Source organism: Anarhichas minor, unplaced genomic scaffold, assembly GCF_050575085.1.
Source record: "Anarhichas minor isolate MPS153535 unplaced genomic scaffold, ASM5057508v1 ptg000027l, whole genome shotgun sequence".
Lineage (NCBI taxonomy): Eukaryota > Metazoa > Chordata > Actinopteri > Perciformes > Anarhichadidae > Anarhichas > Anarhichas minor.
In genome coordinates this window covers 19,420,187-19,432,418 of record NW_027466473.1, presented here as the reverse complement: position 1 = coordinate 19,432,418, position 12,232 = coordinate 19,420,187, and the positions used below count along the sequence as shown (strand labels likewise).

The 12,232-nt window shown below is 39.3% G+C and overlaps 1 protein-coding gene across 1 annotated transcript; it reads right to left on the bottom strand.

Annotated features, from left to right (window-relative positions):
- Positions 1-3,029: 3,029 nt before the first annotated feature.
- rabgef1 (RAB guanine nucleotide exchange factor (GEF) 1) lies at positions 3,030-10,762 on the bottom strand. The gene is made up of 9 exons (XM_076102049.1): positions 10,618-10,762; positions 9,537-9,731; positions 9,193-9,398; positions 8,838-9,004; positions 8,674-8,755; positions 8,462-8,594; positions 7,032-7,123; positions 5,424-5,680; positions 3,030-5,198 (listed from the first exon to the last, which is right to left on the bottom strand). Exons 2-9 carry the CDS (start codon positions 9,716-9,718, stop codon positions 4,785-4,787), a joined length of 1,533 nt encoding a protein of 510 aa, XP_075958164.1. The 5' UTR covers positions 9,719-9,731; positions 10,618-10,762; the 3' UTR covers positions 3,030-4,784.
- Between the last annotated feature and the right edge of the window lie 1,470 nt (positions 10,763-12,232).

The window sequence follows — 12,232 nt, the reverse complement described above, 5'->3', positions numbered from 1 at the left end:
ATCTCCCGTTTGGGATGACCACACGAGGTTAAGGAGCACAGGCGAGAGTTTGACGTACAAAAACGAGGACCAATGAGCACAGTGGACCAAATATCTGCACCAAGAACCGCTTTTTCTCAGCGATCTCTCAGTTATCCCCCAAAAATAAACAAAACATCCAGACTTGTGGCCCACCGCTGAACTGAAAACCCTCTGCGGGAAGTGCATGTTTCAAATATAACGTGATGTCCTCCTGATGAGATTCCTGTTATTTTTTTCTATTAAGATATTCCTAGGGGCATTTGCACAAGTATTTTTGTATATACTATAAAATGTTTTGAATTCTTTGTTTTGTTTCAGTGTGAATATTTGACAGATGTTTGATACCAATTCTTTTAGGTTAGTTCTGTATTTTCTCTGCCTTACTGTATGTATAAAGCTTTCATTATTTGGTTTCTCAGAAATATATCAGCATGTATCAACATGATCTAATTTATCTTATATTGTATATATACTGTAATGTTACGAGGAACACTTACGTCTCGATGGATGCAAAGACTGACAATGACAAATACTTCACATGATAAATGTTTGTTTGAGGTTAGTTACTATTATTATATTTCCTTTAGAAGCCATGACTTGCTGTTTGCAGCTGGGTGACTTCAGACAATGGCCCTTTAAAAACTGCATTTTGTCACTTTTGCACATTAGAGGCCTCCGATGGAGAAGTTTAGTCGCTCTTTCAGTCTCCAGAAATCCCTCACGTGTCACCTAACAGTATAAAATAATAAATTGCATATTATGCACTTAATGAGACATGTTTTATGTGATTATTGCATCTTTAAGTGTTTCTTCAGTGGTGGAAGAAAGCACTGAGATCCTTTATAAATTCTTACAACAAAATATTTTCAGCTAAATGTACCTAAAGTTCTCATTCTGGAGTAAAAATGTGTCCTACGACTGATACCTGTCAGATTATACTGAAGCATCAATATTACTGTTGTAGACGCTCGAGGTGGAGCTAGTTTTAACTATTAACTCCAGTGGTTCCCAAAGTAGGGGTCGGGCCCCTCCAAAGGGTCTCCATAAAAGTCTGAGGTGTCGTAAAATGATTAATGGGAGAGGAAAGAAGAAAAAACTGAAACACAAATCTGTGCTCAGTGTCTGGATTTTTCTCCAATCTTTGATTTTTTAGTTTTATTTTGTGAAGTATTGGATAATTTTATCTCAAACAGTAATCTAAATGACACTGAGATGTTTAAAGGAGAAATTTAGCTTCATATAGACATCTGGAACATGACAAGGAGCCCAAACTACACATTGTTTTGTTATTATAAATCAAAAAGGCTGAGAGACACTGGTTTAAGCTTTAACAATGTGTTGTATGTTTTTAAAGATATACATTTTATAATAGAAAATCTTTATCTGAAAAATAACTATTGCTGTCTGAAATGTATTGGAGTAAAACATATAAAGTACTATAAAACTGTACAGTACTACAGTAAATATACTTAGTTACATTCCGCCACTGAATTTTTCTATTTGTGGGAAAATGAAATCCCTCAGCAATATTTTGCAGGTTTTTAAATCCTATAAATCCCGTCTTCAGCCTCCTCTCACTCACTCAGGCTCCTGCTATTCTCCATACATCCACCCTCAGACTTTCCCACCAGACACCCACCTGCTCACCTGTTCCTCATTACCCAATTACCCTTCACAGTATTTATACCAGCCTAACTTCTTCTTTCACTCTCCATCTGAACCTCAACCTGTTCCTGGATTGTTGTTTTTAGTAATCCATTGCTCACCTGTCGTTCGCCTCCTGGATTTGTTTACCTGTTGATGACCATCACCCTGAGTTATTTCCTTACCTGCTTATAACTGGTGTGTATTTTTCCATATTTGAGCTGTTGTTGCCTGTATTCACCAGCAGTAACCAGTGCTGGAATGTATCCAAGTACAGTGACTCATGTACTGTACTTAGTTACAGAGTTGAAGTACTTGTTTTATACTTCTACCTCAGAGGAAAAGATTGACTTTTTACGTCACAACATTTATCTGACAGCTTCCATTGTTTTACAGATTAAGATTTGCTGCTTTTCCTTTTAATGTTAATATCTTTGTACTGTTTTAGAAATAACGTTGAGGTTTAGACTGTTTGTTGGACACAATTAATAAGGCGTCACTTTCAGCTCTGGGTAACTGTGACGCCATTTCTCACTATTTTAACAAAACAATCGTTACATGGAGGACATAATCACAGTATCGCAGTCAACGTACATTTTTATAGTTTTAGTACTTTTGCCTGATTATACTTGCATGCTGGAACATTTTCAATGCAGGGCTTGTAACAAGTATTTTTTGTGTGTTTTCTGTGTGGTATTCGTACTTTTACGTCGGTAAAAGATCTGAATACTTCCTCCAGCACTGATACATTTATGTTTCATTTCACTGTCTTCTTTATTTCACTCAAATGAAAAAACAGTTTTCCAACATAAGCATCGTCCATCGTCCACCTTTAACCGTTAGTATCGTGTTGTTCATTTGAAGATTTACACTTTAGTTTAGCTCTGTTTTTTTTGTCATTAAACACTTAAATGGATGAAATGTGATTCTCATCATTAACTTGATTGTGTACACACAAGTTTAAGTTTAAGTTGGTTCCATAAATCTGCTTTATGGGAGATTTTAGTCTCAATTTATTTCACATTTCACTATATCTGTCAAATTGTATGAATACTTCCTGACTTCCGTACACTGCCTGTGTCACTCAACCCAAATATTATAATATAATTATGAAAGCTAGTCATGGTTTTGACTCTACTTCTACTGGTGCCTTTATTTCAAAATAAGAGCACACTGGTCATTCAAATAACTTAATCCTAGATTTAAAAAAAAGTAAATTGAACGACTGACTTTAAAGAACCAAGGTATCTATTAGAATTAACAGGATAATTTAATCTTTCCGACATCACGTTCGTCTGGATTAGTGGAACCACATTTGCCAAACGGGGCCCTGATTAGTAAATATAGTAATTTACAGAAATACATCATTTTACAGGCTTTTAATTCGATGCTAGTTACTGAATTAAACACTAAAAAGATTCTCAAACAAAACCAGTAGTTGAGCATCAGACACCAGACTGTTTTAACGCCAATATTATACAGTACGTCACAGAAAAACCATATGAATCAATAGTTTAAACACATTATTCATAGTTTTCTTTCATAAAACATGCTTTTTTGCATTTGAAGGTGGATGTGCAGGAAGCCTGCCATAATACAGCTGACTCTAAAAACACAGTACAACGTTAAAACAGTGTTGATAAAAAATAAAAAAAACTGAAGAGCCTCTTAAAATTAATTTGATACTTGACGATGATGGGAAGTGGTTCTGTTTCCTCTAAATGTGTTACAGCTGGATTTCAGATCAAAATATTACACACGCATATTAAACGTAAAAAACACAGGAATGTGATCATGTTGTGATATTAACAAGTCCAACAAAACGGTATATTTAGAGGCAAAGTCCCCCTGTTTCCTGTTCCCTCCATGGGACCTTATTTTGGAAACAATATGTACGGGAGTCAATGGCGAGAGACAAATATGTTTGTCAATTTAGAAAGATAGTTTTACAAGTCAAGAAAGTTGCAGTTTGTCGTTAACATTTAATTTTGTGTGAAACCGCTCAGTGAACTAACGTTACGTCGCTCGTGTAACGTTATAAGATGTGTTTAAACCAGCGAGATGTGCAAATTTTCTTTTTAAATTGACAAACAAGATAAACAAGATAAAAAATTATTGGTCTCTCGCCATCGACTATCGTTCATATTTTAAGGTCCCTTTGTGGCGGGACCTCGCCTCTCTGTTGGAGGAAAAAAAGAAGCTTAAAAAAAAACCACACGATAAAAACCCAAAATAACACGTCAAACACCAACACATCACCAATATACAGGAGTTTATACTTGCTGTTTGTTCAGACAAACCAGATACTGTGGTTACTAAAAAATGTCACAGTTGCCGACTGTGATGAAAGAGCAGAATAACCATAAAGGCCCGATCACACCAGAGTGACAAACCGCGAAGGCGCTAGCAAGCTGCAATTTCTCCACTCAGAGCTGCATTCAGTACCGTTTACTCCCTTTTATTTCATAGAGTTAAATATGCTCTCTGTGCTAACAAGTTGGCTAACTGACAAGATGTTCACACGGTTCATTCAAGAGACATTTCAGTTTGTGATGCATTAATGTGTTCATCACTTTAATGCAGCAGCTGTTAAAGGTGAAATAAATTTAAATTACTTTATTTAATGCTGGGTATCTTAACCTATAATGGTGCGTTATAATGTATTAGTTGATTACATTCTGTGTAATTAATCTCAAACTGCAAGGTAACTAAACTTATCAAATAAATGTAGTGGAGTAGAAGTATAAAGTAGCGATACCCAAGTAATCTACAAGTACCTCAAAACTGTACTGAAGTACAGTACTTAGTCTATCCGGCTCTCTCCATTCTTCTGGAGGTCGGCACCGTCTAGATGACTTGTTATCGGTCAAAGGTGCAAATTTGCATCTCAAATTGCCCCCAAAGAATCAGTTGATCGCTGTGATTATCTGTTAAAAACAATAAATACTGGTGTGACCAGGCTTTAAAGTGCACAAGAAGCTCGGCATGATATTCAGGAGGTTAGTGTGTGTGGGATGTTCCCATGAAGCTCAAAACACAGGCAATGAGTTGACTTTATATTAAAGCAGGAGTACCGTTGCTGTGCGTGAAATGTTTTTACTCCCTTTTTGAAGACTCCACTACCCAGCGAACACCTGGGGCGTGAGTGGCGGTGGCAGGTTGTCATTGTCCACGTCGTTGTCATCGATGGCAGACACGGTGCGAGGCAGAACCTCCAGAGGGTATTTCGCCAGGACGTCGTCCACCTCCCGCTGCACGCTCCCGGGCCAGGAGAGGAGGTCGGCCTGCAGGCTCTGAGCGGCCTCCATCAGCGTCTCCTGCCGGCTGCTCAGGCCCGACAGCACCTCCAGGTTGTGGTTTAACTGAGCCAGGACGGGGTTGACGGGGGCCGGTGGCGGTTCGGCGCGGGTCCAGTCGCCCTCTGAGCTGTTGCATCGCGGCGAGGCTTGGCCCGACATGTAGCGCTCAAACTCCTCCGGGGAAAGGTTGAGGGACTGAGCGTCCAACTTCTCGATGAAAGCCGCTGCACAGCACTAAAAGACAAAAAACACAGGAGACATGGCAGCTGAAAATGATGAGACTCTTAACGGCAAGTTCACATCAACCTGAGTCATTTAGAGCCAGATGACCTCAATATTTAGAGTTGGATGAGAAGATCTCATAACATGCCTATTCTTTACAATAAGGCTTAAACCAGTGTCAATTAGCTTAGCATAAGACTGGGATTTAGGGGAAAACTAAGTAAGAAAAAAACAGACCAGGTTGGTGAAGTAGTATCCATCCTCTCCGGTCATCAGCCTGCTGGGGTTGCAGAAGCGGGTGATGTACAGGATGTTGGACTGAAGTCGCGGAGGGTTTGCTTTGAGCACGATGTAAATGAGCGCGGGGAGAAAGTCGTCTGCTGAAGCCGGCTCGTTCTTGGTGATCCTGATGGCGCTGAAGATTTGTTTGCTGCAGCTCGTGATGCACCCAAGTTTGTCCCGAGGAACCCTCTTCGAGTCCATCTCAATGACGTCTGGAAAAGACCGAGAAAAAAGTCAGGGGTTGGACAGACACGCGTATCATCAGTCACTTCTAAATAAAAACCTTTATTTAGTTAATTGACAGAAAAATATTTTTATAATTGATTCATTGTTTACGGCTTTTTTAACCAAAAGGGCCAATATTTCACTGGCTCCAGCTATTCTAAATATTAACTAGTTTTCTTCGTCCGTTGGTCAGACAAAAGAGGACATTTTGAAGACATTAATTTGGGCTCTGTAAGAAAACTTTTATAGATCAAAATGTTAACTTGATTTTTGTAGGAGACTCCACAGATGGCACGCGAGCAACGAGCTCGCACAAAGACATGTATGCTCAACGTGTCGCTCGTTGAAGTATTCTTCCAAACACCAGGGGGCGCACAAACCAAATATTCAGTGATGAGGCAAGAAGTCAGTGTTAAAACATACATTATCACCTGTTATACAATCCCTGTAAAGAAAGGAGTCAAATATGTGGAACATCAAATGTATTTTAACGGAACGAAGGTTAAAAAGTTGAATATCCTGAAAACAATTTCATTCAGCTGGCAAAATATTGTAATCTAGAAGTTCTGCTTTAAAAAAAGAATTGTTCATCTTTCTAAAATCCTGAGATGTATTGAAAGTAAAAATGTATTTATTATGATTACTTCTTAGTTTAAGTTACTTGTAATATATTTAAGTTAAAACGTTATGTTCACAGTACAGCATCTGTCTGGAAGCCACACAGTGTTTAAAGTGTCAGCTAGCTTCTACACATGAAAAAGGTTTAAGTTAAGTGTTTTTTAAAATGTCTCAATATTTTATATTATAGATATTTAACAGAAGAAAAAAGATATTTGAGGATCAGAAATGCTCCTTTTCCTCTCAGCCTGTTGGGCGGACGTGTCCCTGTCTGTCTGACTGCAGCTGGCACACCTTTATGAAAATACACCCTTATCAGGCCGGAAAAGTAAACCAACCTGTGGCCTACATGTCACGTGTGTTTAGTGGTATTGAAGAGTAAAGGTCAATACCAACATTTAACCCAAGTGACATTTACACGCTGTTCAACGTGCTGCAGCTGAGCAGTTAACTAGCTATTGAGCCTATCGGCAAAGTTAGGCTGCAGGACGAGACGTGTGTTCATATTTTTTAGTTAGATAAGAAGGAGACTTTAGCAGGAAAGCCAACGTGGGTTGTTGTTCAAAGTCTGTGGCTCTTGCGTTGTGTAGCAGGCTGCTGAAGAAAGCTGATGTTACTACAAATATGGTTTATAATGAAGATTGATTTGCTGTTTTCCATTTATGTAGACGGAGAAACCCACGAGAGTTCAGTTTCAGAGGTTCAAGCACACACTCTGACCTGTTATCGCTTTGACCACATTCTCAGAGACTTCAGGGATTTCTTCATCCATAGACACACAGAGCATCTCGATGGTCACCCAGTGTAACGCCCTGCAACACACAGAATCCATACAGTTAGCCCGAAAGCTGTATTCTACTGCACACGATGCACATTTCTTTCAGGTAACTTCCTCCCTGTGTGACAAACGAGTCAACAGCTGCCGCTGTGCATTCACATGCGAATAACTAGGACAGTGCTGCTAATAATGGCTGCTGCATAATTTAACACTCGGTTTTCACAGACCGCTGAGGATTAAAGACGAGGATTGTGCAGTGGTACTTAGAAACCCACACATACACTAAAATGTAACACTAAAACCAGCAAATGCTCCTCAAAACTAAATTTAATCTGAATGTGTGTGTATTTCTAGTAATAACTCTGAATATACATTATTGTTAAAGTTTGTAATCAGCTGTTATATTCTTCTTTCCTTCAATAATAACTCTTTTAACAGAGATTGAAAAAAAATAGTGTAGCTCAGACACCAAATGTAATATTTAGAATTGAAATAGAATTAAAATGATTCAAACTTCGACCTCCCCTCAGTGTTAAATGACTGGAGAACACTGTTCAGAACTTGGATTTTGAATTTGTTTTCCAGTCCAGAAAAGCCTCAGTGACCCTCGACCGTTGTTGAACCACAACGTGAGCTCTAAATATTGAGTAAATCTGTTTTTCTTTAGGTCCTCTGCAGTCTACTCCGTGGTTAGATTGAAGAGATTAAAACTATAATTTGTCTGTCCATAGTGTGTTCAGCTGATATTCCAGTAATACTAATCTATTGTGACATTTGAAGGATAGTTTGCCTGTTAATTGCAGCCTGTTAGAGGCAGTGTTATTGTGCACTTGACACTGAAACAATAACCATGTTCCTATTTAAATCTGCACACATTTTACTGCTACGCCTCCAGTTTCTTTTACCAATGACTAGTGAGTTATTCTGTTATTATTATTCAACTGCTGCTCAGAGGGATCTTTGTCTCTTTCTGCCCTTTTTAAATTGTCCAACTTGAGCCTTTGTGCAGCTTCTCAATGTACAAAACCAACCCATCCATCCATCCATTTTCCTCCGCTTATCTGGGGTCGGGTCACGGTGGCAGCAGGCCAAGCAGGCTGACCCAGACCTCCCTCTCACCGGCAACATGTTCCAGCTCATTCTGGGGGATCCCGAGACGTTCCCAGGCCAGCTGGGAGATGTAATCTCTCCAGCGTGTCCTGGGTCTTCCCAGAACACAAAACCAACCCTTCATACAAAATAGCATCTACTTGTAAAGAGGACTTTTCTCAAACCTAAAAAGGAGCATTCAGAAATGAAGAGAAGTCCTCTCAGACATCTGACTGGACCCAGTTATGTACATTATTATTATAATGAAAACATCACGGCCCACCTTATCCTGTTCTGTGTGGCCAAGTCCTTCTTCTCATCATCAGTGGTTTCTGGACAGAATACGCTCTTGTACAGACGAGTCATTATGTACTTTTCCACCTGGTCCATCACCTGCTCCACAGACTCTGAAGAGCCTGGTGAACAAAGAGTAATCAGGTCCTGCTCGTGCTGCCATCTGGTGGTTACTACATACTCCGATTCATCTGAACCAACCTTTAAAGTGACCCATCAGACGGTCGGCCAAGTTCTGGTAGAAATCCTGAACGCACTCCGACAGCTCGTCAGCACCCAGGTCCTGACAGACAGGAAGTTAATAGCTCATCAGCAAAACTGTGATCATAAAGACCATATTTACGCCACTAGATGTCACGTTATACCTTCTTGCCCGACATGTTCACAATGAAGGCCCGGCACTGCTTTTGGATCTCCCGGCCGGGCTTCTGGAGGTTTTTCAAGAAGTCTGCAAAGTCTTTGGTCACCTGGTCCGTATCGAAGCTGGCACGGCGGCTGATTGACGGACTGGGTGTCTTTCCCTCTGGGGTTTCTGACGAGGAAGAACAGCAGTGACAAGTGAGGAAATAGCTCCATTGCGAAACTCTACCAAAACCACAAATTCACTTCTTCTTTTTTGCACACAGATTAAACAAAGTAGATATAACCTGTTAAACAAAGAGCTTCAGAAGTGTTGGTACAGTTAGTGTATTCGTTAGTTGCTCTCAATGTTAAATGTACCTTTTTTGGGAGCGGTGCGTGACGAGGGGCTGAAGAACTTCTTAACGGTGGTCACTTTACGTGTCTTCTCATTGGTCTTCTTCTCCTCAAACTTGGAGAAGGGTCCCAGGGAGGCGTGGCCCGGGTGTGGTTGTGGTGCTGTGGACTGGGACTGTGTCTGCGCTCCGTGACTGCTGGCGTATGCTGCCTCCTCCTCCCGCTGCAACCTGGAGCCAAGGACATTTTTAAACGGAGTAAACACCAGCAATCAGTTGGGTGAACTGTACTGCAATACACTGTAAGGGGCAATGTTTCAACCCAGGAAGTGAAGGTGTTGTTGTTGTTAATAATGCAGCAGGTCTCACTTTTCTGCCAAGGCCCAGTCGTCCTGGATCTGTTTCTGCCGCACACGCTGGTACTCCTCCCTCCAGCACTTGGAGCACAGGCCCAGCCACCCCGCGTTGCCGTAATAACCGCATCCCTTTTTGCACAGCAGGTCCGATTGGTCCACGTGGATCCCCCCCCGTCGCTCCGTCCGCTGACTCATGACGCTGGACAACCTGGAGAGGAAAAATCATCCTCTGATTTATCAGTGTATTTGTATGCGCCGCTGTACTCGTCTCTACAGAGTGTATTTAAGTGCACTAAGTCTCACACTTCAGAGAAAGGGCCTTTCATATCACATCAATCAGGTACCAGACACACAACAAGAATATGACTGCTAAACATTAAACTTGCAGACACTTTAAAGTGACTATTAGCTGTTTAGTAAAGAGTTACTCTGCAAATGAACGATCCTCTTGTTCTGTAACAGCTGGATGAGAAACATGTAAACCTAAAATGTGATGATATGTTAATGTTGTGGCCAGAAGAATCAGGTGTTTCAGGTTCAAGGTAGTGAAATGAATCTTGGACCCAACCAGTGGTGGAGAAAGTATTTTCCTAATTTCCTCATATAACATATGACCCTGTAGTATACTACTTACTAATCTACCCAGTAGTACATGAAGTATCTAAAAATGCTCCACATTGATGAAGTACAACAAATTAAATACTATTATGTATATACGTTATTGATAAAAACTATAAAATATATTATAATAATATAGCATAACACTGTGAAAGGAGCCATTCTGCAAAGTGAGTACTTATACTTTTGATACCATGGTATTTCTACCTTTACTTAAGTAAAGTACCTGTGTAACGTTACTTCTTACACCACTGTCTTGTAATAACAATAATAAACAATAACAACAATAATGAATGCCTGTGTTTTTCCATTCATTTGACGGTCAGATGGTGTTACAGCTGAAACATGCTGCGGTATTTTACCCTAGCTATCATAAGAGAGCATCGTTAGCTAGGAAAACATCTAATATCTCGTATCACTAATGTTTAATTCAACCATTCAGCATGTCATGTGCCTACAGTTCTGGTTTTACTCACCTGTAATTACGTTTTCAACGATCAGGGAGCTCGAACACTTCCTCCTTGTTTCTGTTGAGAGAGACACGGCGACCCGTTGGAGGGTGAGGACAATGACGTAGGCTTCACTCCGGTGATCACGGGTTTACAAAACGATTATAAACTTTTATTTAATTATTGAATCTAAAGTAGGAGAAGAGTTAACGTTGGGAAGAACTGTTTTAAACGTACATGATTGTTTTACCTCTGAATATTGATTCGACTATTTACTTCCGCATTAGGGGACTAGTTTTCAAGGATTGGTACATGACGTCATGTTTTACCCGGGCATGCGCACAGTGAAGAGCGTAAACTCGAGACATTTCTTTATGATTACGGGTTCATTTAATCGTGAACAGTTATCAATGCACTATTGAACTGTGATGAAATGTTATTGAGTGCATTTACTCAGTACTGTTAAGTACAATTTTGAGATATTTCACTTCATTTTGCATAATAAATACTTTTACTTTTTACTTTATGTTTTGATGCTAATACTTTTGTACTCAGCAGCCTAAGATTTTGAATGCAGGACTTGTCCTTGTAACAGAGTATTTATACACTGGTATTACTACTTATATTTAGTAAAAGATCTGAGTACTTCTCCACTGCACACAGTGAAGAGCGAAAACTATAATTTTAATGATTATGGGTTAATTAAATCATGCAGCAGTGGATTTGAGTAACAGTACCACACTGTAAAAAATACAAGTTACAAGTAAAAGTCCTGCATTGAAAATGTTGTAAAAGTATGTAAGTATAATCAGTAAAATATATTAGAAGTACAATTACTTACTAATATTAGAATATTTTAATACATATTCAAATAAATGTAATCAAAACTTATTTCAATTATTGAAATGAAAATCAGGAAATCTTATCGTGTAACCATTTCTTACTTCCAAAAAGCAAACAAAACAGTTAAATGTACATGTTCTCACAACAGTCGGCCTGAAGACATCCGGAGGGTTTCAAGTTATTTCTAAACACCACTGAACAAACTCAATATCTCTTTGAGGCTGAAGGGCTCTGCATATCTATCCCTCAAAGTGTGCCGACTGCTTATTGACATTACGGTTAATGTTCAATGGTTGCGTCTGAGTCTAAATGTCAACCTCATTAGAAAAAAATGCTTTGGTATCAGTTATATTTATCAGTTAATCTGAAAGATTGCTGTTGCTGCAATATTTCTTTATTGACTTCAGTTGTTTGCTGTTTTTCTAGCTGTCTTCAATTCTGACAAACTTGATATTCTTGCTACATATTGACTTTTCATGGGACAGTGTTGTATGTTGCTGAGCCACACTATAAATAACACGTTTAACCTTTGGCAGGAGAGATAACAAAGAAAACATGTGACAGACAGTCAATGGTGGAGGAAGTTTTCAAGCAGGCTACTGTACTTAAGTACAAATTCAAGGCACTTGTGCTTTACTTAATTATTTAAATTTTATGTAACTGTATGCTTAAATATTGTACTTTTTCCTGCACTACATGTATCTCAGCTTTAGTTACTTTACACATTAAAGTTTTACATCCCCTTCCTGTCCAGTGAAAATGACGTATCTCCAGATATGTTCATTTTGAATTTTTAAAA

Excerpts from the sequence above, each read along its gene's own strand:
- rabgef1 (XM_076102049.1), bottom strand. The coding sequence starts at position 9,718 with ATGAGTCAGCGGACGGAGCGACGGGGGGGGATCCACGTGGACCAATCG. Across the intron at positions 9,399-9,536 it reads GACTGGGCCTTGGCAGAAAA|GTTGCAGCGGGAGGAGGAGG; the intron begins GTGAGACCTGCT and ends CCTTGGCTCCAG. Across the intron at positions 8,756-8,837 it reads TGAACATGTCGGGCAAGAAG|GACCTGGGTGCTGACGAGCT; the intron begins GTATAACGTGAC and ends CCTGTCTGTCAG.